A 27,766-nucleotide genomic window follows, 5' to 3' on the forward strand; every position below is an offset into this window, starting at 1 on the left:
TACCACTCAGAAAATAAGTACCTAATCTTTCCAGGGAAAAACTAAGGAAGGCCTGTGTGTGACCTTAATCCAGGATTCCAAGGTCTCCCCAGATATGTCTCTCTCCGGTGTTGGAGTTTTTGAGTTCTAACTAGTCCCTTGATGATTCACCTCAAATGGTGATGAAACGCGTAGGGAAGGACGGGGAGCACTTTTTTGGTAATACCCTTAGGACAAGGCAGTTCACTGGTCTAGGGATGACATGGGTACTGTCCTTGTCAGGACGGGAGCAATCGGGGCTCTAGGGACCGTATAGTGCTGGGGTAAACTCATACAGGTGTAATCCTTTCAGGTCTCCTTTCAGGGATACATATCCTGAAGCCCAACATCTGACTTCGTAAGATTGCTCCAATTAAAAAAAAAATAAAATTCTGTGTTTGTTCTGTATTTATATTCAGGAAGTGATTTTTATCATTGCATTTATCAGTAAAAGTTTTATAAAGTTTTATATAAGTTTTATACATAGTTAGTCCTCTGCTTTTGTAAATACTTTGTTTGCAGGCCAGGACAACATTTGTGTATATTGCTACACCAATAGATTTGGCTGTTCTGAAGTAGATATTTAGCATTTGATAATTTTAGGGGTGGATAATAACTGAGGTTTGAATGCATGTGTGAACTGGGTTTAAGATGTAAATTGGAGATCACCAGCCAGATCTGGCACAATTGGCTGATTTTTACATAGTATACTGAGTAGTAGGTAATTGCCTCAATATGCTCTGTAATGGCTGTGCTGCACTAACTGTATTACAGACTACCTTCTATTCATTTAAATAAAAGTTGAGCTACAATAATGCAGCCAGGCAAGAATGTACACATCCATATGCTTATGCAGATTTCAACATTTTCCTAAATATAGGTCATTAATTGCCACTCTGTGACTTCTCACATCAGTGGTTATATGCCAGTTTCTGAGGTTGTGGCTACTGTGCATCAAATGCACCATAATTATTTTGAAGCCCAAGCTCAACAATAATAGTAGTCATCCAAGCAAATCTTCGGGCTAATCCACAGAGCTTTAATCTACCACAGGGTGTAACTAGTTTTTCAGTTGTAACTTGTGGCAGTTTTCTGGTGTAAGTATAGTAATAGTAACCAGATGACTAGCATAAGACCTAAGTCCTGTAAATTAAGAGTGTATGAAGTCAAGAAGAACAACTTACTTTAAAAGGCAATGCAGAATTGTAGTTTTCTGGAATCTCCCATGACAGCAAAACAGATGTCTTCATCACAGCTTTCACATGAAAATTTTTTGCGAACACTGCTGGAAAAGTAAGAAAAATGCATTTGCACTATTCTTTAAATCTTTACACTTCCAATTCCCCGTTGGACCATTTGATCTTTAATTCTACAAGTCTGAGATGACATGAAGGAGAAGATGGATTATGAACACCCTGTGCTCTGTTTTCGTTGATTCCCAGATTTTGGTGATCTTACCTGAAAGTGTTATTCAGGAACTAGCAAGACTAAACAGAACTGAGAGCTATGAAGGTTCATGTACATTACCTTATCCAATAAAAAATTGAGTACTGCCATCAGGATAGCAACCATTTTTGCACCCTGATTTCCATAGAAAAGATATTCCTCTAAGGAGAAAGCCTTAAGTAGACAAATCCTACCTTGATCTACTGGCAGCGTCCTGAATTGGACACTTGGACTAAAAGGACCTGGACCCTTGCTGGTATGAGCACGTATTTTAACATCATAAAAGGTATCAGGTTTTAATGCAGTGAGAGTCACGCTTGTGTCAGCTGGAACAATCGGAACTTCAAATGGATTGTATGGATTGTTGATATCTCTGTACAGAAGTGTGTATTTTATGATTATGCCATTTCTTTCTGCTAGGATGGGAGGTTGCCACGTTATTTGCACTGATGTCGATGACATGCTGTCACAGTGAAGATTTTGAGGAAATCCAGTTGGTATCTCCTCTGGAATAGTAATTTCTTGGATGTTTTCTTCCCCAAAGCCCACTTTGTTTCTGGCTGATAATTTAAATACATATGAGGCTCCTTTGTGGATTTCTTTGGCAGTAAAGTGGTCTTCTTTTTCTGAGAACTCTAGAGTGGTGAGAATGTCTATATCTTTGCGGCCATACTTCAAACGATAACCCATGATTGGGCCAAAAGTTTCTACTGGTGGATACCACTGAACAAGAGCAGTGCTCATCTGAGTGTGGTTGATAACAAGACGAGGTCTACCTGGAACTGAAATAAAAATGTAATTTTAGCTTAGCATCTACAGTCCTCTATACTCATAATACACATATATCATGAAGAGGATACATTTTGTATGTAAATGACATGACAGACTCACAACAACTGATTAAGTAATTTAGGTAAAACCATTGTGCATGAAAACAGCACATATCTGATGTTGTGACACTTATATGACTGTCTTGAAAAGACTTACTATTCAAGAGCCTATACTGAACAATATTCAAGCAAAATACAAAATGAACTGCTGAATGATTTGACTGAATGTGTATAGATACTAAAACAAAAAACAATGCTAAAAAAAAATCTAAAGCCATGTGTAAAGCTGCTATAGTGTGCATTATGAAAATCTTTCAAAATATTTTAATAAATCAACAATCCTACATGTGTACATTGGGAATAACACCAAATCTAACTTTAAACCTCTTAATGCTACAGGCCTTTTTAGTGTTCTGTGTTTCTGTTTTTTAACCCAACCCCCACCCTCCGAGAACCATAAATATTTTATTTTAATTTTAAAAACGAAATACAAGGACTTTTTTGCAGAGTAATTTGTACTTCCTAGCAGCCCAAATGACAAAGCCTCTTTATTTTTTGGGCCAGTAAAAACAGGTTTGTGGTATGTTTTAATACCTAAAAAAATAGTAAATCTTTTGAAACTTTTTATTCTTCAGTGTATAGATGTTGCAAGACTGGGCATTTGTTTGTTTATTCTTGTATGCAATTTATATTTAAAAATTACAATCTTTGGGCCCCTCGGGTGTTTGGAACCTACGAACATTTACCGTATATACTTTAATATAGGTCGACCCGAATATAAGCAGAGTCACCTAATTTTACCTAATTTACCCCCAAAAATTGGGAAAACTTATTGACTAGAATATGAGCTTAGGGTGGGAAATGCATTTTTCACAGCCTCCCCCACTAATTAAATGCCCAGCATCCTCTTCCACTTATAAAATGCCCAGTACACTGCCCCCAAAATATATAGGTATGTCCAGCACACTGACCCCGAGTATATAGGGTAGTCCAGCACATGACCCCAGTCTATAGGTTAGCCCAGCACTTGAACGGAGTATATAGTGTAGCCCAGCACCTGCCACCAGCATATAGGGAAGCCAGTACATTGCCTCCACTATGTAGGTATGCCCAGAACACTGCCCCCAGTATATAGGTTTGCCAAGCACACTGCCCCCAGTATGTAGATATATACGCAGCACACTGCCCCTAGTATATAGGTGTGCTCAGCACACTGCCTCCAGTGTACAGGTTAGCCCAGCATAATGCCCAAGTATATAGGTTATCCCAGCACCTGCCCCAGTATATAAGTATGTCCAGCACACTACCCACAGTATATGGGTATGACCAGCACACTCCCACTGGTATATAGGCATGTCCAGCACATGCCCCCAGTATATATGTTAGTCCAGCACATGCCCCCAGTATATAGGTGTTACAACAGAATTTAAAAAGATACATACTCACCTACCAGTGTAAGGCACATACTCACCTACCAAGGATGATGGCACAAGGATCCTGTGTAGCAGAACGGAAAAAGATAGGTCCACACTATGATGTCATCAGGTAGAGAAACTGGCACAACACATGGAACAATCTCTACCCACGCTGCTACACAGGAATTCAAAAGCGAACAGGAACTGCAAGGAGCGCCGGAGGTAAGTACTACATTTCTTTTTTATATACTCATATATAAGTCGATTGGGCTTTTTCAGCGCTTCCCATACTGCCACACTGTTTGCTGTCATGATCAGTTTTGAGCACGACGCCTAATAGGGTAACTGACGCAATCAGCGCCAGCACTGACCGCAGCAGTTACCAGTAGGCGTCAGCTGCTTTAAACAGATAACACCCCTCACGTATGAAGAGGGCTCAGGTCGTGACATTTTGTCGTGTGTGAAAAGTAGAAAAGTCTTAAAAAAAAGTTATGCTCAGAAAAAAGAATTTTAAGCCAAATTCTTGTTTTGTGTTCCAACTATGAGTAAAGCCAATGGAGCATAAGCAAACCAAAGAGAGTCCAAAGAAATGGAATAATAACTCCTTCAGGTTTATAGTAAAGAGATTGCTAGAAGCTGTCACTAAATTATATGTGTCATAAATTGCTTTTATTCTAGCGGCAGACCTCAAAACGATGACCATTTTTCTAACCTTGATTGGTGGTGCCTCTAAAGGAAATAAGAAATATAGCCAGACTTCCAAAAGAATTGAATCAGACGGGAGCTTTGCTTATTAAAAAGAAATAACTTCCTCTACCTGGCTGCAATGTGAAGTGTGTTTCCTTCATATTTGGAGCCTAGTGTGCAGTAAAGTACATGCAGGGAGACCCTATTAATTAGAAAATAATGGAGATAAGCCACTTGTCTCTGCTTTGAAAAAATCTCACGATTGCTGGTGATGCTTCAGTTCAGTCTACTGATGATAAAATATTTAACAACAGGAGAAATATGACTCAACGTGTAGTCCTTTTTAGAAGGCATACAAGCCCCTGTAGTATGTAGCCAGCCATCCCCTGTAGTATATAGCCTGCCAGCCCCCCCTACTGTTTAGCCTGCCAGCCCCCTCTAGTATATAGACTGCCAGCCCCCCCCCCCCAGTATGTAGCCTGCAGCCCCCCCCAGTATATAGCCTGCAGTCTCTGCCCCCAATATAATGGCTGTAGGAAAAAAAAGTGTACTCACCTTCCGTGTCCCTGGGTGGTCCGTCACAGACACCATGACGTCAGCTGCTCGCTGAAATCATAGTGTGTGCCGATGCCGGGCCACACATTAGAATGTCAGTGTGCAGCTGACATCATGATGCCTGCAATGGCCGGTGTGTCAACGCAGTGCCGATGCCGGAGCTGCGATGTATAGAAGAGGACCTGCCCGGCGTCGTCGAAAGGCGAGTATATACAGTATATAAAATGATGCTTGGAGGGAATAAAGTATCCCTTATTTTTTTTACTGCAATTTTTTGCATTTATATATTAATTATTGATAATTTTGTCATTTTAGTATTCTTGATTTAGAAGAGGGAGCATATAGCTGAATAGTCCCAGGGTATAACTAGTGCGCCAATGTATGCTGTGTCTGCCCTGCACTGGCACACTCTGTGTCTTGGCCCACTCAACGTCTCTCACACCCACTAGGCATGGAGGTGACATAAAGGGCGAAAATTGAGCATCTGTATATTTCATGGACTGCCACTCAACAGAATAATCTCATGTAATACCTTATAGATATGATAAACAAAAAGCAAAGCAATCTGTTCCTTGAAAAAATAGCAACTGCAGTGGGCACTAAGGAAGTTTCCATATTAAACGAGCGATGATGAGAAAATCAATGTGCTCATAAGAATGTTATATTATGAAAATGTATGTATTTTTGTGATAGAGTATAAAAATGTAGAAATGTGGAAAATTAACTGCCATAAAATATGCAATTTTCTAAATTTATGAAATGATAAGCTCTAACTGCTAGAAACTTCATTTTTAAGACCATAAATATAAAAGGTTCATTTGAAAAATCATGTAGGATATTACAGATTGAGAATATATACCGGCAAATGTATAAAAGACCCTAAAAATCATTAGTATGTAATGCCCCAGTTTTAAATGATCTCTACTGCTTTAGGTCAATAGACGTCTTAAAGTACCTCTCATTTGCCAATCCAAGTGCAGCCATATTGATCATAAGTATGCAGAGAGAAGATTCCATTGGTTGCAGGGCCTGGCTTATGCAGATATCTATGGAATGGATATCTGCATAAGTCAAACACTTGTAAAAACATGACTTGTGCAAGGCAGGATTTTGTGAATTAGAAGATATAATTTCCTTTACACAAAAGCTCAATGATTTATAGGACATGTCAGAACTTATTTCCTTTACACCTTGACACTTTGGGGGTGATTAAGCCATGAATCATAAGAAGAAACTGAACATATGTTTCATCAACGAAGTATTTGCAGCTGGAGTGTTAATGCACATGCCTTACATTCCTATATTCTGTTTGTACAGTGTCTCTAAGACCAGGTAACCTTATTCAGTGTAGTAGATAAAATCCATGAATCATAAAATCCTAAGATCACATTTCCCAGGACTCAGCCATCTGTTCAACAAATTGGGTTCATTTTGTCTGGGATGGTAAACAAGTACATACTATAGATCAATATGACTGATGGGTGTACTTTTTGGTAGATGGAGAAGGTCTTAATTTGACAGCTGTGTCTGACAAGGATTAAGTACTAAGAGGATCACCTGCACCACTTGTAGTCACAACTTTCGGCTTGCTCCGAGCGCCATCTCCTTTTGTGGTGTAAGCTGTCACAGTGATGGCATATGCTGTTTCAGGCTGCAGTCCAGAGATGATCATTTCCTGAAATTAAGTGCAGAGGAAGGCAAAAAGTCAGTCTCCAAAGTCAGTGAACCATTACATATCTGAACTCACATTTATCTTTCATTTCCTCTTATCTAAATGGAAAATATTTCTATATCCTGCAAGGTAAATATGAAGAAAGACGTGTCTTCATCATCCAAACACATCCCTTATTGCTCTAAATTTTTAACATGAATAATATAAGTCGAATATCCACTGATGTCCATCGCCAAATTACATTGTGTTACGTTAAAATTTAGAAGTTATTATTGTCTCGATTTGCAAAAGCAGTATGAAAAGATGCATGCTTTTCATGCATTTTTATTGCTGCTATGCACATTAAGAATGACAGAAGGGTCATACATTTAAAAGACAAGTTTAAGGATTTTAAAATCTATACAGTGTATGTTTGCAAAAGATGCAGTGATAGGAGCTTTGTAGCTAAAATGAATGCATAAAGCAATAGTAGTTGTAGCTACAGTCAAGAAACAATAGTCTCTGACAGAAATCTCAATATCAATCGATCCGTTAAGAATGACGACAGGTTACATTTTGTCTTGGTTTCTACTTGTTAAAGGTACAATTCTATGGTAAGATAACACTATATTTGCATGCATATGATTTACAGCAGTACTGTCAGGTCTCCTAGATGAGGGCTAAAAGGATTTGGAAACCTCGAGTTTTGGCATATATAGATTTTCTAACACTGACAATGCATAAAGGTTTAACCAAGCATATGAATCCAAGAATAACAATACATATGCTACAATTAGAGATCTAAAATTTTCTGTATATGTCATAGGTGGGAGATATTGGTTGCAGTTCACCAAATGTCCCTTTAATGTGGCTTATAGTCACTCCTAACTCTTCATGCTACATAGGGTATACCACAGCCCTGTACTGTTGCTCAAAATAAGTTACAGCATTGATACATCCTGCCCCTACTGCACCTGCTGATCTCCTACATATATTTGGGAGCTGTACCACTATACTGCCCTTTTGGAATGAAGTTTTCCAACTGCCAGGGTGTTTTTCAATGTGGTCCCCAGAAGCCCTTTGACTGGAGTACTGGGCTCTTTGTTTAATATACACTGCTTCCAGATATGAACTATAAACCACGCAAAGCAGAATACTGTGTACTTCACTCATTAGCAATATAGCAAATACAACATTTGTATCAAATGGTGGCTATAAATTAGGGGGTGCAAAAATATTGTATGAAGCCCGTAAGTTAAACACACTGGTTGAAGGCCACCAGGACTTGTTCATTTACAAGAAGGGGGTATAAGTTCCTTAAACCCCATGCCTCTTCCAAGATATGGCAACCTTGTTCCTTGTCTCCCTGGGTCATCAGCCTATTGCAATCTGATCCTCCCCAATATAGACCATAAAAACAGATAGGGGCACATTTACTTACAGGGTCGCTGGAGTTGACTGAAAGTGCATTACCCGTCTATAATGCAGCTTGAGGCTAAGATTGTGCACCAGAAATCATGAATGTGTGGCTTCCCCGCACTGGTCTGACAGAGTTCACCATCTTTTTTGTGGTGCATCTTTACCATAGGGTGTGTGACAATTTAAAAGTTAAATACTGTGCTCTGCCCGAATCAGTCGGACTGTCTAGTCCAGACTGACTGTCTAGTTTGTGTTGCATGGAGGCCAGTGCAGCTGAGCCACAAAAAGGGTCGGGTGCACTACACCCAAGCGCACACACTTATTAAATACCTATGCAAGCAGTTTTAGCCCCCGAAAAAGGTGCACAGCCCTTAGTAAATGAGCCCCATATCTTCTTGTAAAGTTTATTTTGTTGATTAATTTATTTTTCATGTTGTTTCTTCTTACAAAATAGACACATCTTTTAAATATGGAAACAACTAGTGTGCAATCAAAACCTTTATTCTCAGAACATATAGCTTGGGACAATTATCTTTGTGGCCAAACCATTTAAAGGGTAATCAAACAAACAGGATAGTGATCAAAGTGATTAGTGGGAGCCTGATAGATCACAAGAATGGGGATCTGTTGTTTCCCCAAATGAATATAGCAGCTGGTCACCAATGCTCCCTGCTTCTCTATTTATCTCTATAGATCTGACAGAGGCAGCTGAGTGCAGTACTCTGCTAGGCAAACAGGTTTTTATTTACAGTTTAATTCAGAGTCCAGTGGCCACCTACAGTGTCAAAAAGACTAAATTAAGCAGCAGTGGGAAAGCCTAAGGTGTGTTCCCCTGACTGCTTGGCTTGTGGTTCCAGTGGTGGGTTCTCAGTGATAACAAATTACCTTTTGAGTGGACAGGTGATACATTGTGATTGTGGGATATCCCTTTAACTATTCTATCAAAGTTTCAGAACACCGTCAGCCGCATGCTTTTATGTTTTGCAAAGAAAATAATTCAAGGATTTCTTTTTTATATAGAAGATACGGTTATAAGCTATTTGATATATTTTGTCGATCTAGAATGTCTTTGCAAACATACTCATTAAAGTCTGCTGGGAGAAACAGTACATTTCTGGTATGAGTTGAGTCATGCATAATACAGGTAGCTAAGCCTCAAGTAAAAAAGCATACGGCTTTTGGACTACACAATTGATATAGTATTTGGTACAATAATATAACATTTTAAAACTGAAAGGAATAAAAAGCTGTGTTTGCTTCTACAAGACTGGTCAAGGCTGTTTGTCAAAGTTGCAGCACAACCAAAGCAACATTAGTAGCAGCCATTCAAACGACAGCCATTCCAATAGATCACTGTTGTCACTGCTGAATATTTTTATACTATTTTACAAACATAAACATCATGCCAAACAGTCAAACATAAAACCAATGTGGAATGTTAGTGCATGCATCTGTGCAAAGAAATAATACACACGGCACGCTGAAAATGACACTTTAGAGCCAGCAAACCTGCATTACTCACATGTTCAGCAGTATCATCATATTCCCACTGTTTAAGAGTAAAAAGTTGGAAAGAAAATAAAAAAAAAATACATGAAGAACCACTTATGCTGGAAGGCTCCATCTAACCTCTGCATGTCCTTCCAAGAAATATGTGTACTATACTTATTGATGCCTAAATCTACAAAAAGATTTTCAAGGAACCCCAATTTGGAGGTTCATGTTGAATATATGTGATTGCCCAATATACTTCCATTAGCAGCCAAGCATTTTAAGGCAAAAGGAAGGAAAACTAGAGGTCAAACCTATAGATTATTTTTATATATAAATATATGCAACTTGTTTACATCTTTCAGTCAGACTATAGACTTATAGCTCCCCTTGCATGATGGAACTTTATGTAATTATGTCAATTTTAACTGACTAATTAATTAAAAAGATCCAAAGGGACCAAAATGTCACTCTAGCTCAAATATCTGTACTTTGATATCTTAATTTGAAGTGGATATTTTTTTTATAAATTTGAAGAATCAGCATTTTTCTAATAATTTACGATATCTACTACCGTATATACTGAGCATAAGCAGACCCTGTCTCCGGCCACCATATACAGCCTGCCTCCGGCCCCTATATACAGCCTGCCTCCTGCCCTCGTATACAACCTCTCTCTGGCCCCCGTATACATATATAGCCAGTTCCTGCACCTGTATGCAGCCTTCCTCCTGCCCCTGTGTGCAGCCTGCCCCCGGGCCCCCTATACAGCCTGTCTCAGGCCACCTTATACAGCCTGCCTTCGGCCCCTATGTACAGCCTGCCTCCTGCCCTCGTATACAACCTCTCTCTGGCCCCCGTATACAGCCTGCCTCTGTCCCCTGTATACAGCCTGCCTCTGTTCCCCTGTATACAGCCTTCCTCCACCCCACATATATAACAGTACATGCTCCCAGTAGTACTTCTAAATACTATAAAGTCAAAACTCACCTTTCCGGTGCCCTCCACAAGTCTTCTCTTCTTCCGTCGGCAGCGGCATTTCCGTGCGCACCGGCCAGCACTGACTACGATGTCATTCGCAACTGCCATCATAGTGTGTGCCAACTGCGCACACGGACCTGCCACTGTCGATGGAAGAAGAGAAGACCTGCAGGGGGTTGCCGGAAAGGTGAGTTTTGACTTTTTTTTTAATTCCAATTATTAAACATTTTTTGTGCTGAAAAACTTGGCTTATACTCGAGTATATACAGTATTTGTAGATCCAAATCCTTCTGAATATCACTATCGAGAAAACAGTGTGAAAACTTTGTATGTGTGTAGAATTCTATCAATTTTCACCTGACCATGACTATTTAAGCTCTTGCTTTGAGCAAATGAAAGCATATCAAGGACTGCCACATATTTAAGCCCATAAAACCTATAACATTCAAGCATTCCCATGTTAATTTCTTAAACAACCAGTTTTGTTTTTAAAAAAAATGAACAATCATCTATTGATTACTCCATTGTGTCCATTGAAATCTTTATAATAGTGGTTCAAAAAATTAATACACCTACAAAAACAGATCAAACTGCAAACGTGGTATAGAAACATCAAACTGAACATCTAAGCACATCTTTAATGTAAAAGAACTGTTTCTTAGAAGGGTATGTTATTGCATGTTTTATACAAACACTGCATGACTGCAATTCCTAAGTGCAAGCAATCCCTTTGGCAGAGGACTAGAATTTGAAGGTTTTAGTAGCCAGTATAAATAAGCATGGTGGTTCTTCATTTGAATGAAGTATGGGCAGCTGTCCTGAGCCGAAATCTTAAAACTAATTGTTAATTTGCATTTTGTAGGTAATTATGTGGTTTATTATAATATTATCTTATCTTTATTATAGGGCAATATTGCAGATTGTAAAATGTTGTATATACCAACTTCTGAACACATTGGGGGGGGGGGGGGATTATATTGGCTTGTACAAGCCTTGATAAGTTGCAAGAACTCCTACTTTCTCCTACTACACAAGCTCCACACCAAGTGGGCATGGAGGGGCATAAAGTGGACCATGCCAATGCCAGTTAATGGTCTTGTGGCGGTGGAATTACCCAGCCACATGTTGGTGCACCAGATAAAGTAAGAGGCCAGCACAACCTTGGGGGCAGGGATAATATTAAAAAAGTAGGAATTCATAATCTTCCACGTATTTCATATGCAAGCAAAGTAACCAAGCCACTTAAACAAATGTTTTCAGCATTGTATTTTACTACAGTCAAATAACAAAACGTTAGAGGGCAAACATTGCTAAAAAGTGATTTTATTGTTCCACAAGCAAAGACATAAAGGCTTATTTTTAAACATTTGTATAGAACTTTACTAAAACAGAAGTAAATTAAATACAATTCTTTGCCTCTGTGCTGAAAAGATAATGGGGGTCACTTACTACGCCACCTTTCCCTGAATTGCCCCGGGTTTTTGGCGCATGCAATTGGATTGTGGCACATCGGTGCTGGCATGCATGTGACGGAAATTGGGGGGGGGGGGCGTGGCCATCGGAAAACCAGACGGATTCGGAAAAACCCCGGAATTTTTTTAAAAAAAATATGTCGCTTACATGCACCCAGGACAGAATAGTGAACTCCAGCGCAGCAGTGACACCTGGTGGATATCGGGCACACTACCTTAGTGAATCCCGGCTGGACCCGAATCAGCATCGGAGAACACGCCGCTGGATCGCGACTGGACCGGGTAAGTAAATCTGCCCCAATATCTTAAGATTACAGAGGCTCATTCTGTGGTCAGTGTTCTTTTCAGAGGTTTGTTTTTGTTGTAAATATGACCTTTATTCTACACATATACTATAAACTCATTAAACAATTTGACACTTAATTAAACTATTTTTCAAACAATAAAGAATAAGTTGGAAACCATTTTTAAAAATGGTTCTCCAGAATTTTTATTTTAATTAGTTCAGTCAGTATAGGTCCAACCTCTGGGATGCAAGGTGATCATTGCAATTTTTACAATATCTTGCTTTTTGTAGGATTTCATAATTTGTCATTAAAATTGACCATCACTGTCAGTATTGGAGAACCCCTTTAATGTACCTTTAATTCTAATCATAACTGCAGCTACTGTAAATGAATGATACCACTAAAAAAAAAACATTTAAATAGTGTTCCATATGTAACAGCATCCACATTGCTTAGGTTACACTTAATTGTTATTTACCTGTGCATCAGCCAGCATAACATCCTTCAGCATGGGTGGGCCTTTGGGTTCTCCGTTTTCCATCCTCACATAATGAACCTGATATCCACGAATTTGGCCATGTTGCTTGTTAGACACTGGTGAGCGCCAGAACACTTTAACAGCTGTCGAGTTCACAGCCTCTACCTCGACTTTGCGAGGAGGACCACTAGGAACTGGAACAACATCATTTGATAAAAGAATATTATTGCCACCAGTCCAACTCATTGAATAAAAAGATCTTGAGTCAAACAGTAAAAATTCAAAACAATTATTTTCTAGCATATATTGAAAAGATCAAAAAACATGACTGATGCAAAAATGGAAGAAAAAAGGGTATCAGAGAAAGAGAAAAACATGTAAAAATGTAAAAAGCCAAGGAAGATGCTTTGAAAATTCAAAGCTCTTACATTGAAAGGTTGTGCTGATACAAATAATAAGACAAAAACAAAATGCTTTAAAAATGATTGGATTTACTGTAAAAAGTTAACAGATTATCGAGCCTTCATCTTTAGTTCTCATAGTACTCTGGTCACAAAACACAAGACAATAAAATGAGGAAACTGAGAGTCAGTTTCTACAAAAAAGCAATAAAGAAATATACAAGAGGAAAGAAAGGATTGAGACATTTCAAAACACATTGAAATGCCAAGATTAGAGCAAGAATTTAAAAAGTTGCAAGAAAAAAAATTATTCAAGAAAAAAAACCAAGAGTAACGTAGAAAAACAGGAGGAAACAGATAACATATTCTCCAGCTTTAAAGAGCAAAGGTTTGCATAAAAATTACGGATGTTGGTAAAAAAATATGTGTGAAAAAAAGAGAATCGAAAAATATTCTCTTTATTCAGTGGCAATACAAAGCCTTGAAGTGAAGGAACAGATAGAAATTGATTGAGAGGAGGAAACATACCATCTTCATCTGTCCGAACCAATATTGAAGGGCTCTCAGGGCCTGGTCCAACTTCAGTGTAAGCAACCATAGAGATATGGTACTGAGTCCATTTTTCCAGCTGTTCCAAAAGGTACTGCCTAGTGTCTGAGGAAATGCCTGTAATTTCGTGGGCTTTGTTATCTTCTCCATCAACGGAAGAGTAATTGATGGAATATGCAGTGATAGCTCCATTCTGTTTTTCCTCTGCAGGTGGTAGCCAACTTACCAAGATGCTGGTAGAGCTTTGGCTGTTACATCTTATGTCTTGTGGAGGAGCTGATGGCTCTGATTTCAGTATAACATTACAGGGAGGTTGGAGTATAAGGGTAGACATGATCCAAAAATAAAAAATGAGGAAGAAAGGAAAAAAAAACAAATAAAAACAAAACCGAAAATAACTAAATAGGGCAACTGAATCGAAACCAAAACTAAAATAATTCAGGGAACAAAATGTACCTTGGCTTGTTAAAATGAGTAGAATTAATGAAAACAAAATAAACAAAAAAACAACATAATGAACCACTAAGACAAGGTGTATGGGGACATACAATATGAATGTGAAGCCTCATTGTAAAGTTACCTACCTGTATAAAAAAAATTGGTCTTCAACAATAATTTACCACATTTTTTGCTGGTTGCAATTAATGCATGCTGGATGGCATTATAACATACTGTGTCGACTACCTACTTCTTAATGCACTGTCAGTTACAGTTTTTACATTTTTTTTACCTTACTTAAAGTTTATTAAAACATGCCTTAAGTGCCAACCAGAAAGAAAAGATAGATTGAAAACAAATAAAACTTTGACTTAAAACATCATGTTAAAGATATGCTGAATCCCAGATAAGAGCTGATTTTTGTCAAAGGTAACACTGGAACTACGATAAGCATGCAAACTTATTTATGTAATGAAAATCTAATACAAAAATGTACCTACCAGAAGCGAGAACACCATTGTTGGTTTAGACTTTTACTTGTACTTACCAAAAGCCATCAGTTGCTATACCAGCTCTCAAGACTATTATTATAGTTATTGATTAATATTATTACTTGTAAGTTTCAGAGGAATATATCTTCTACCAAAAAGTAGACACCCCATCCCAAAATATTAACTTACAGTAAAAAATTTTTTTTAACCATAATGGTTATCTCTATCTCTTTGAATAAGTAAACAAGTGCCAAATATTACTTTATCTTGTAATAAATTGCTGTTAAGATGCAAAGTACAAATCTATGTGTAATCCACAATTTTTATTGTTATATTTAATTTGTCTACACAAGTAAGTTTCTTGTGATAATGCAAAAAGCAATGAGGTTTGAAACAAAAGTCAAAATATAAAATGCAAGAATAAAGACCTATTGACATATCTATATGTATATTACATAAGACGTTTCTAATAAAGATACACACAGGTTTTTCAGAGACTATAAATGTAAGAAAAATAGAATATTCACCATAACTTCCAACCTGCTCAAGCAACAGGATATATGGTCATCATTTTATGCCAACTACTCTGAATACATGGGCCATTCCACTATTAATATACAATAACTTCTGCCTTCTCAAATGTTTTTCAAAAAATGTATTTACCATTTTATATTAACCGTCATTTGAGATCAATTTAAGATTGTGTGGGGAAGGAAAATGCTGTGAACATTTGAAGTCTCTAAGTGCGAGTCAACCATCATAGGCAGCCAAACCGTATGGGATCTCAGGTAGTGAGTAAATAGGGGGTGGATTTTGTAACCTTTTTTTACAAGCTAAGAAGAATTTCATAAAACTATGTATTAGAAAAACATTCACAACAGCAGATCAAAATATTAAAGTTGATTTCAAAGGGTTTTACCTTACTATTTAAATACTATTTATCACTTGAGTAAAGTAACTACCATATATACTCAAGTATCAGCCCACCCGTGCATGAGCTGAGACCCCTAATTTTAACGCAAAAAAACTGGAAAAACCTATTGACTCGAGCATAAGCGGAGGGTGGGAAATACAATAGTCACAGCCCCATATATAGCCAGCCACCAGTAGTATATAGCCATCCCCCAGTAGTATATAGCCAGCCCCCAGTACTATGTAGCCAGCCAGCCCCCAGTAGTATATAGCCTGCCAGCCCCCGTAGTATATAGCCTGCCAGCCCCTGTAGTATATATCCTTCCAGCCCCCTGTAGTATATAGCATGCCATCCCCCTTAAGTAGATAGCCTGCCAGTCCCCTGTAGTAGATAGCTTGCCAGCCCTCTGTCGTAGATAGCCTGCCAGCCCCCTGTAGTAAATAGCCTGCCTGTAAAAAAAAAAGAAAACTCGGTACTCACCATTCCGACGGCCTGGGCAGCTTCTCTTTTATCTTCATGTTTGCGGCAAATGCTGGGTAGCGCCTCTTTCTTCATGCCGGCGCCAGGTCCATGACAGGTGGGTGGGTGCGCGCGGCCCGGCCGGCGCAAAACTATGATGTCAGCCGCCACTGACATCACAGAGTGCGCACGGATCCGTCGCGGACTTGGTCCCGGCTCGAAGAAAGAAGAGCCGCTGCCCACAGAGCTGTCGCAAACCTGCCGCCAACATGAAGATAGAAGAGGAGCTGCCCGGGCCATCGGAATGTTGAGTACCGAGTTTATTTCTTTTTTTATATACCCAAAAATAAGCCAAGTGGGGAATATACTCGGTATTTACTTGCGTATATACGGTATGTGTAGGAAATATAATAACCAAGTCAATCATCACTCACATGGTAGATTTATGTTGTTCCAGTACACATGCTCTATTGCTCCCTGCCAGTCTATGTGTACTAGAATGAGTTTTAACCACTTAAGTCAAGGTAAGCAAAGACTGAAAGGAAGCACGAGAGCATTTCACTAAAAGCAGTAGCAAATTTTTAAGGTAACTAATGTTGACTCTGTTTTATTTCACTTACTTTCCATGGCCATTTTTTAAGGTTTCAAAGGTTTTCCTCCTCTTAAGTGGCCACAAATTCACACCTAAATTTGCTTAATTATGCTAGCCCATTGCATGAGGCTTATCCTTGTACTAAACCGTGGCATAAATTGAGTCTACCAATTCTGGACTAAACCGCTATTTGTTTTGAGAAGGATTTTTGTTGAAATGCAGGGTCCCTGAGTTTTGTAGTCAAAGCTCATTGCTTCAGAAAGGAATAAACAATGGCAAATTAACAAAACTTTTTTGTTTTTTTGTATGGTTTCAGTACAGAGTCAGTTTTTTCATTAATTTATATTTTCTAACTATATATCTATTTAAAAATATGACATAATAAAATGCTCTCTTTTCAAGAAGGATCATAATAATTCAGAAAGAGACCTACTTGACTGCAAGGTTTTGGCTGAGATTTCAGTTGTTGAAGCACCAAGGCCTAGTGGAGCCTCAGCAGCTAATCGGAAATAGTACAAAGTGTTTGGCTTCAGGCCTTGCAGACGATATGATGTAGTTGGCTCAATGTTGACAGTTTGCTGAGGAAAGATGAAAGCGAACAAAATAATACATATGGGAAACCAGACAATATTAACATCTGGTGGGATATATACTCTCAGTAACTCAAGAGGGCAGTCCTATTTAATCTCTTGAAATCATCATTTTAAATATTTAAACACTATTTCAATGAATTCCTTTTGTAATGTTGCAAATGTTATTTCAAAAGAGTATATAAAAAAAAAAGTTGACACTGAAGAAGCCACACTTTACCTCCTCTGAATGATCGCCTTCTTTATAGTACAGCTTGTAGCTGGATATTGTGTCAGAACGTGGGGGTGTCCATGACAGTAGTATACTTGTTTCTGATTCAGCTTCTGCTTTGAAGTTGAGTGGTTGGCTGGGAACTGTAGAAATAAATGTTTTCTTGTTTATATAAAGCCAACATAGTCCACAACATTTTACAAAGATTGTCTTAGTCTTACCGTATATACTCAAGTACAAGCTGAGTACAATTAGTGTGCGGGAAGAAAGCATAGACGTGCCTCTCCTCGCACTCCTGATAACCCATAGCTGAGCTGAGAAGGTGAGCCGGGGGTGAGCACTGGAGGTGAGTACTAAGTTTATTATTTTACCATGGGCAGTGCTAGACATTATATTTATGGGGGCAGTGCTGGAAATTCTATTTAAAGGGGGAACTGCTGGAAATTTCCTTAAAAGGGGGGGTCTGCTAGACATTTCGATAAAGGAGGGCTCTGCTAGACATTTCAATAAAGGAGGGCTCTGCTATACATTTACAGAAAGGAGGGCTCTGCTATACATTTCCAGAAAGGAGGGCTCTGCTGGACATTAACTTAAAGGAGGGCTCTGCTGAACATTTCTTTTTAAAGGGGGACTCTGCTTGACATTTCTTTTTAATGGGGGGCTCTGCTGGACATTTCTTTTTAAAGGGAGGCTCTTCTGGACATTTCTTTTTAAAGGGGGGCTCTGTTGGACATTTAATTTTAAAGGGGGGATCTGCTGGATATTTCTTTTTAAAAGGGGGCTCTGCTAGACATTTTATTGATAAGGGGAGGCTGCTACTGAACATTTTATTAGAGAGTAGTTGCTGCATTTTTCACCCTAGGCTTATGCTCCAGTCAAGTTTTCCCAGTTTTTTGTGGCAAAAATAGGTACCTCGGATTATATTCAAATCAGCTTATACTCGAGTATATGAAGTAATATTTATTTCGTATGCACTGCATAATACATCAATGTATGATCACAGGGAGTTTGGCAGCTAGTCATAAATTTCTATCCTATTATGTGGATAAATGTTGAACTTGATACAACCTCTTTAAGAAATCTTAATTGTGTAATAGTTTTTATTGATATTTTCATTAAAAAACATTTAGAAATGTGTCCCCATTACATCTCCACATTAGATTGGCCATTTTGACAATATGCATATTAGAGATATAAAAATTACCATATGTTATGATCTGTTATGATATTTTATGATCTGACATCCTGACATTTATAGATACTGGGACTTTAGTCTGAATGCATTCCTATTGGGCTACTGGGCTAGAATTCCACTGAAGCATGTTCACTATTGTAAGTATGTGCATATTCTTTTGGAATTGGATAGTTAGTAATGATCGTTGAATTCCATGGAAATGGACGGGCAAGAGATTTTTATATAAATTTGAAAGAATGTTACACAATTCATTTTATATCTCTATCTATAGTAAATAAAATGACAATATTCTACAATTTTCTCCCTAGCCGTAAGCCCAATAATAACTTGACACTTGCTTGTTATGTGGGGATAGTCTTTGCAGCAGTCACTTCATTTAAATCACATTTAGGACAGAGATGATAAGAATAGAACATAACCTCTATAGAAAAAATGTTCAAATTAAAAAATGCTAAACTTACCTCCTGTCTGTGTGATGACTTGAATTTCATTGGATAAAGGTCCATCCCCAACTGAAGTAAAGGCCAAGACCTTCACTGAGTAAGTTTTTTGAGGCACCAAGCTTCCTATAGTGGTAATATGACTATCAGCTATATTAGATTTGGTCCAACTATTAATGTGTTGAGTTGGATCCATGGTATAATAAACTCTATAGCCCTGTATCTGTCCATTTGGTTCCTCTGGTTCTTCCCATTGTACCAATATAGTGGATGAGCTCAGCATGCGTGCCTGCACATTCCGAGGTGCACTAGAAGGGGCTTGTTCTGAAGTCCTTGTGGTGACTGGCTCACTGGGTGGGCCACGTCCTATATTGTTTACAGCAACCACTCTGAACTCATATTCGGAATATGGACTAAGACCAGCAACACTATACCGTGTTGTAGCCACGCCATCAATTTCTTTATACTGTTCTTCAGAACTCTTCGGTTTGTGCTGGATTATGTAATATGTTACAGGCTCAGGATTTCCAGAATCCCAGGTTAGTGTGATACTCGTAGCAGTGCTTTCTGTCACCATAGGAGTTCCAGGAGGCCTTGGTAAGGCTGCAATGATAATATGATTGTCATAATAAATGCAATATTCTTTATAAATTAGAAATTATATGAAAGCTATGGTCAATGTTACATCAGTGCATTGGATACAAAAATTATAAAAAAAAGACTTTGGGGCAGATTTATCAAGCAGTCTGAAAGTCAGAATATTTCCAGTTGCCCATGGCAACCCATCACAGCTCAGCTTTCATTTCACCAGTGCTCATGAATATTTTAAAGGGGAGCTGTGATTGGTTGCCATGGGCAATTGGAAATATTCTGACTTTCAGACTGCTTGATAAATCTGCCCCAATCTGTCCTAAATTATATTTACTACTGTCCAGTTAAAGTAAATGGTAATTAAAGAAAATATTGTGACATTATACTACATTTATCCCAAGCCACTATGTAATTAAGATACACATTAGGTGAAACGTACTAACAGAAAGATCAACATGTAGATGGATATTGTACAACACTGGAAGGCATGGCTTTCATTTTTAAAATGTGCTCATTGCAGTTGCAAAAGCTGACGGAAAGTATAGTTTAGGTAATAGTTTCATTATGCTGTATGTAGAAAATGATATTCATGCAGAAAAGTGATCAACTTTTGTAGCATTCATTATATAATACAGAATAATGTGAGCACATAATACAATCTGAATTATATATCCAAAAGGTAAGCATGTCATTTCTCATCTTTCCTGACATTGTTTCATTAAATGTTTGTATTTCCAAATTAAATACCAATTCTAGGGCATCTTTCATGTGTTGTACCTCCAAAATATTTATAAGTTAACTTCACTACTTTAAGCATACTTAAGTATTAATCTCTGCACCTATTGGGAAACTTGCTAGTACTACCCTTGTAAGTGGAGGCAGTTCTATTGTGGGGTATATGGTCAGGTATAGGCGGTGAATGGATTGGCCCATATTTATCAAAACAGTGAAAACTGCACTAGGTGCAGTTTGCCTGTGGCGTGTGCAGGGTGCACCAGATTCATGAAATGTGGCACACGGTCTTCATTATTCTGGCACAGCCTACACTGCTCCTGCAGAGTGCACCAACTATATTGTGGTACACCTTTAACACACAGTGTGTGACACAATTCTGTCGACACTGCTTAAATAAATGTGCAAGCAGTTTGCATGTTCTTTCTATAGCAAAGTCAGACAGAAAACTGTGTTCCAACAATTTCTCCTTGTCAATATTGCTCCATAGTTTTTATGGGAAGAATTCTATCTTGGCTAATGAACTAGTTTTAAATATAAGCTATAAAATGTTTTGTTTTACTAATTTTATTTTTCTGCTCACTTTGCTGATATTGGCGTTGCCACTAGAAAACTCTGTGAACAGTGTGTAAACAATGTTCATTACCTTTAACAGTAATTTGTGCTATTGCTTCTATAACACCAAGAGTAGACATGGCCACACATGTATAATTAGCAGACTGTCTGACATCAGTAAGCTCCAGTACGTTTCTTCCAATTGGCATATCATCCTCAGGAGTTAAATCCTCAGCACCCAGCATCCATTTCACATAGGGCATTGGAGACCCTACTGCAACGCAGGTGATATTTACACTTCCACCAGGCATAATCTCATGATTTGTGGGAGGAATAGAAAACCTTGGGGCAATTCGTCGAACTGGGCAAAACAAGGAAGAATAAAATAAGCATTCCACAACCAAAAAAGATTAGAAGTCATACTTATAAAAACATGCACATTACATAGACACCATAGAAAAAAAAACAATTTGTATCACATTTATGGTGTATACAGCAAGTGCATACACATTGACTTTTCTCAATGCAAAATGTTGATTCAAAACATAGAACATACATTTACTTACACCTATCAGGCCCCAACAATTTACCAACTACTGAACAAAACACAAACACCATGCAAATACATATGTATATATTTTTACTTTGTATATACATACATATTCAATAAAGGAACTGGTGAATTGCCAGCATGCTCATATCACACAGCCTCAAGTGCTGAGTGCCTCCGGTTGATGTGATTTTATGTGACTGGCCACATTGTCACATCACAGTCCTGGCGCATAACTACAATGCACTGAAAGTACCGGTCACTCACTTTCAGACTCCAGAGTGAATGCAACCGATAGGTCTTATATACTACAACAGATACCAAAATATAGAGAGCAACTGATAATTATAGGAAACAAGGCATAGCCAGTTCGAACACTGGACTGGGTCATGCATGCAAGCAAATGACTGAGGTCTAGGCAACCATGCTTTGGGAATTTCTAAAAACATGTTACATAGAAATTAAATGCATGATTTGTTTTTCTCTCTGTCTGTAGATCCTGTATATCTGCACTCAAACAATAAAGAGGGACTTTGGGGTTTTACACAACTAAAAGTCGGGATTTTGAAATAAGGAGGAGAACACAAGGAGGGAAAGTATTAGATTAGGTTGAAGTTGTTAAAATGTCACTATGGCTGTGAGTGTGCTGAAAGGAGGAGTATGGCAGGGGGACATTCACAGTTTAGTTACATCCAAATTCTAAGTAAAGCAACAGCTATTGGATTAAGAGAAATATCTCATATAAATTAGGGTCAACTAGGAGGTTAATTGTATTTTCAACAAGCATCTGCAGAATCTACACTAGTAAGCAAAAAGGAACAAATATTCCTGCTTCAACTATTCACAGCGTTTATGCTCTATCAAAGTACACACATCCTCAATTCAATCATCATGGCATCTGTCTCTAAATTTGTTACTAATACATTTGCTACTAATAAATAGTATTTTTAGAAGCTACATGGTTTTTAATTGTATAGCTTCTTTTTAGGCTTACATATTGGTGGACAGAAAACATCAATGATACAATTGTGTGTATGCCATAAGATTGATAACAAATTGATTGAATCGAAATTGAATTGGAAAAACAGGATGTAAAACTAATTTCAGTGTTTTGTCCCTTTATTCTACTTTGTTATAAAATAATAAGTGCCACGGTTCTGTAGCCACATTACAATTGCTTAACTTGTTAGTGCCATGAAGAAAAAATTAAGGAGTACATTTCGAAAATGTAATTCTTTGAGTGAATAATTGAAGAGGCAATTGTTTAATGGTCTTGTGGAAGGAATGGCAGGCAGGAGTGTAGGGAATAAGAGCAAGCATTTTATTTACTGAAAAGACAAGCACTAACTACAGTATACATGCAAGGATACAGTTCTATTATCATTCGAAAATAGACATCGCAAAAAAGTTTGTTTCCATGCCCAGCTGATAGCATTACTCTACATAACAAACCAGTAGTAAAGGCAGGCATTCAAAAACAAAAGAATAGTTGTCATATTCAAGGTTGCCATGCACTCAATATCATTTTTGCATGCATCACAATTAGATTACAGCAGGCATAAAAAGCCAAACTAGAGCATACATTGCCAAAAGTTTACGCCAAACGTGATAAAAATAAAGAAATATATAAACCAAAAAAAAAATCACAATGCAGCTACATTCATTTCATTTGTATTCTTTGTTATTGTTGAATTAATATTTTTGTAAGGTGGGTAAAAAGTAAAAAACACACCAACCTTCTCGCAGCTCTGAGGGATGTAGGGGTTTGATGCAGAACACAATGAAATGAGGAAAGGAGAAAAACAAGGGAAACACAGAGAGAGTAAAAAGGCCATATCAAGGCTTTCAACTGCTTTTTGAACATCTTTTACTTGTTATACCTCCCTAATCTTTAATATACGTAAGCATTTCTCCAGCTTAGAAACAATAGCTAGCCATTTATTTTTAGTATTATTTTATTTTATTGTAACTGAAGATTTATTTCGGCAAAAAACTCTGTGTTGCATTATTTGTCTTTTATTTTTTATTAAGACATTAAACAATAATAGTTTTAGAAAATACTTATTTTAGCTAGGTATGTTCCTAAAACTGTTAGCACTACAGGAATAAGCTGACTGCAGAGTCTTACCCTATGCCAGATTCCATACACAAGTTAGACTTGAACTGTATAGGAAGCTACATAAGTAACATAACATCAAGCAATAGGGGAAAAACTGTCTTAAAATGAAAGACTTTTTTTGTACGAATTGTGATGCACAGTGCCTTTTTTTTAAGGGTCACCTATAGTGCCAAAGTTTATCCGTTTATTGGAAGAGTTATTATCTTATAAGGTGATAGTCAGTTCATTACTGTAGTGCAAGGGATTACATTTACTATTAAGTATGTAAAATTAGAAAAGAAAAATACAAAGAAAGAAGGAAAGTAGTAAAATAAGTGTGATGAATATACAATTATGCTCATAATGTTGTTTATGGTTAGATGGTTATCCACTACAAACGCTAAAGCAATATCAGTATTTGCATCCATTGCAAGGCTTTCAAATGTCATCTGCAATTCAGAAGAACATCATACTATAAGTTCAGGATTAATGGTATACCAAAGAGTAGACACATTTTTGTTTTTTAAAAATAATACACCATCCCAAAAGTAAATTCAAAGCACGCAACTAAATGAAAAAAAAAAGTTAAAATACTTACAACCATTTAGATAATGACCTATAAAGTCTTATCTTTTCCACAATTACTGAATCAGGTGTTGTCCACGTTTCAATTGTGAAACAGTAACTGCGAACAACCTGAAAATAATAGCCCCGTGTCCCACAGAATGCAGACACCAGGGGTTTGTCATTCCTACCTCTTACATATAGATTTGCAGGAGCCGAATACCGTGTTCCAGCACTGTTGGTTGCAACACACTCATATTTTCCCTGGTCAGCTTCTTCACTCTGCTCAATTTGTAGTGCACCTGTTCAGAAATAAATACACAGCCAAGAAAAGAGTCAGATTATGTTCTATTATTTCTATATATCCCCAGTGTTCCATTAGTTATAGAGAAAACCCTGAATAGGAAGGTCCCATCAACGTCGATTCTTGCTAAAGATTATAGATAAAAAGCAATGCAATAGTCAAATAAACATTCCAGTTAATCAATTGTTACTTTTACTTATGAAAACAAAACACGTGTACAACAAGTATTTATTTTTATGTAAATAAACTGTCAAAATTCAATAAAAATGGAAATGAGTGAAACTGCTTCAAGGAAGTATGGCTTTTAAATATAACAAAATATAGTATATTTTGTCATTGATCAATTTTTTATATAAATAGTCTTTAAAAAAACTGTGATACAATTTAGAAAGTTTTAAATTTTGGAATTTTTTTCAAAATTTTCTAGAAAGCCAAATAGAGCAGCTTAGAAAAAATGCTGCATGATACAAAAAGTAAAAAAGAAAAAAAAAATTAACTTCATTTTTCATGTCAATAAAATATATTTATATTTTATTCAAGATACAAATCTTTGCTTATGACATGCAGGTTCTTAAGAAAGACAGTTTGATACAACTTACAAGTTAAGAAATGTATGCTGGAAAACAAAGAGCAGTTGAATTAGAAAATAAAATATTTAAAACAAAGGCCACTGCCAAGACCCGAAGAAGCCAACCAATCACTGCTTGAGGTCCACAGTAGGCCCCTAAGACACCCATCAAAATCCACAGGTGGGATTAGCAGTGTGGTGTCACAAAACCCAAGAAAAAAAACAAAAAACAAAAAACAAAATCAAGAAGAGTTGCAAACATTGAGTCAGTATATTGAAAAACATAACTATAAACATATCACTAAAATGGAAAGTTATAAACCTGATGTTTTCAGTGCCTGGAGAACCGATGATCCAAAAAGTCAATGAAGAAATTCAAGAAATTTCAGTAAGAGGGGAAAAACAATTACAGTATGTAAATTTGCAAGAGGCAAATGTCAAGCTTGCTTTAAATTTTGCTACAAGAAAAAAATTGGAAAAAAGAAAAAAAAATAGAAGAACAGTTACAAGACCAAAACAAAAAACATTTCTGAAATACAAGATCAAAAAGTCGACTCCTGGTTGCCATCTGCATGTCTTCAACTGTTCCCTAGACCAAGTGGCATAGGTCCAGAACATGAACAGCTAAGGAAGAAAAAATGTTTTTTTTTTCTCTCCAATCAGTCGGACAAAAAAAAAAAAAAAAAAAAAGAAGAAGAAGAAGAAGAAAAAGAAGAAAAAAAGAGGGACACATGGAAAGCTGTGACTGGGCTTTGGCCAAAAGACCTTGATATGCTTTCTTTGAAGCATATCACAAACTTAAATTGTTGCATTAAAAAAAAATAAAAGTGATGTATAAGACACATGATTAAGTAGTAATATAAAATAAAATGTTAATTTTAAATGAACAGATACATGTATAATGGAAATACAAAAAAAGGAAAATGATTTAGATCATTCTGTGACTCTTTGTTCTTAGTCTTACCTCTTATTGGTGTACCACCTGGGTGGATAATATGAATGCAAATAAGATTAGAAAGAAGAATCATTAGTACCAGAAGAAGGAGGCTTAGGAATTTGGACGCAGAATTAAATCAGATTTACAAAATAGAAATGGATAACAGGAAATTACTGAATAAAGGTCCTAAGTGCTACAGCACTGTATGGAAAAGAGCCAAGGACCCAAAATGGCACTGAACTCCACTAACTAGTACAGACATATCAATTAATAGGGAGTAGCGTTGATTTGTAATTTGTATTCTTGAAACATTAGAGAGGTTGTTTGTACTATTAATAAGAGGTTTAGGGAGTAATGCTCATCTTGATCAGAAAGCTCTGTGAAGGGCATTTGATGACAAACACTGTGGTACAGGTTGAGGTACAACATCTATTTGAGGATCAGTGAAGCTTAAGGACAATTTCTCGAATAAAGGTGTTGGCTAGGTTTGCTACAACAACAATCATTTTGTGAAGGTGTGTGCACCACTACAAAGGTCTTGTGACTACACTAGCTGGTAGTTGTAAAATGCATGCCATGCATTTTAGCAGTATTTAGAATACTAGGACTAAGCTAAGTATGGAAACTTGTGGGGGGAGAAGTGCGCTGGAGGACTAAGCACTTACCAATGGATTCTGTAGATTAAAATACGGAGAGAAGAAAGACAGCATAAAGAAATGATTATATTCTGTATCTATAGCCAATTTTAAAGATCTAAAAAGCTATTATATTACATTTTAAATAACTGTGACTTTACACTATACACAGGTTCTTCCGAAAACAATCAGGTAGGAACTAAACAAGATGGTGTGAACAGCACAAAACGGTCCAGAAAGTCAGGAAAATTGTAAAATAAGAATCTTTTTTTTTTGTGCTGATTATATTATTTTTACATTTTTTTCATTATATTTGTTTAGAAATATGTAAAATATTTTAGCATTTTTGGTTTATTCAAAGGTCATCAATAATGTAATAGTGACATCCCTAATAAACAATAAACATGGTGTCCTTGTGAATTCATATTTATTTTTAAAGAGGTTTTTACTGGCAATGTTGTAATTATTTTCTTTAACTGCTGATCTTAGGGATATTTTATGTTTTCTATATATTTAATATATTTATGTTTGGGTTTGTAGCTTTTCTTTACATGTTTTACTTTGGTGGCAGTGTTTCAAACTACAATATACCCTGTAGGTGGCATTTTTGAGGATATGATCCCTCATAGACTTCAATTAACAAAATGAACGAATAACACCACTGCCTCTGTTGAGCTTTCATTGGGTAATTAAAGTGAAAAAAGGAGGCGTGGGGGTTTACACATAACATATATATGTTATGTGCCAACAAGTAAGAGTTACCAAGGAAGATCAATAAGGGCAAATACAGGGCAAGAATTTAACTGGCAGAACAGCTTCTTTGTATTTTAGCAAGTCTAAGGGTTGATGTGATTTGGCTAATTTAGTTGTATAAAGAGGAAAACAAAGAAATTTGGTTGACTGGTTTGCTGACCAGAACTTGCCATATATACTCCTTCTAATTTCTGATTGTACTACAATGTTGAAGAAGGGTTGTAGAAATTAATGTAGGAATTAAAAAAATAAAAAGAGTAATGGATCTTTCAGGAAGCGCATTTAAGCGATAAAATAAATGAGGTAATTGAAGTACAGTCACAGCAGTGGGGAATGAGAAGTAAACACAAGCTGAGGAACACACACACTCGCACACAAGTAGACTTTGGAGTAGGCAATGACTACACCGCAGACATGAAAACGCGCAAAATTAGACGAGAGAAAGGAAGTAGGAAGAAAAGTCTTTACCT

At 37.1% G+C, this 27,766-nt stretch overlaps 1 protein-coding gene across 43 annotated transcripts in view; it reads right to left on the reverse strand.

The window, feature by feature from the left end:
- PTPRD (protein tyrosine phosphatase receptor type D) overlaps window positions 1-27,766 on the reverse strand; it is a 1,096,207-nt gene that overhangs the window by 78,773 nt on the left and 989,668 nt on the right. For 9 of the 43 annotated variants that reach the window (XM_072152314.1, XM_072152279.1, XM_072152341.1 and 6 more), the window contains 13 exons: window positions 25,936-25,953; window positions 24,291-24,401; window positions 23,174-23,185; window positions 20,979-21,248; window positions 19,031-19,612; window positions 17,384-17,517; window positions 17,007-17,151; window positions 13,660-13,965; window positions 12,731-12,924; window positions 9,544-9,570; window positions 6,509-6,626; window positions 1,659-2,246; window positions 1,203-1,303 (listed from right to left, as the gene is read on the reverse strand). In XM_072152314.1, the coding sequence (XP_072008415.1) occupies window positions 1,203-1,303; window positions 1,659-2,246; window positions 6,509-6,626; window positions 9,544-9,570; window positions 12,731-12,924; window positions 13,660-13,965; window positions 17,007-17,151; window positions 17,384-17,517; window positions 19,031-19,612; window positions 20,979-21,248; window positions 23,174-23,185; window positions 24,291-24,401; window positions 25,936-25,953 (2,606 nt within the window). The remainder of the gene's footprint in view (window positions 1-1,202; window positions 1,304-1,658; window positions 2,247-6,508; window positions 6,627-9,543; window positions 9,571-12,730; window positions 12,925-13,659; window positions 13,966-17,006; window positions 17,152-17,383; window positions 17,518-19,030; window positions 19,613-20,978; window positions 21,249-23,173; window positions 23,186-24,290; window positions 24,402-25,935; window positions 25,954-27,766) is intronic. The other 34 variants (XM_072152320.1, XM_072152304.1, XM_072152446.1 and 31 more) reach the window with 20 other exon arrangements.

Source organism: Engystomops pustulosus, chromosome 1, assembly GCF_040894005.1.
Source record: "Engystomops pustulosus chromosome 1, aEngPut4.maternal, whole genome shotgun sequence".
In the NCBI taxonomy this organism is placed as follows: Eukaryota; Metazoa; Chordata; class Amphibia; order Anura; family Leptodactylidae; genus Engystomops; species Engystomops pustulosus.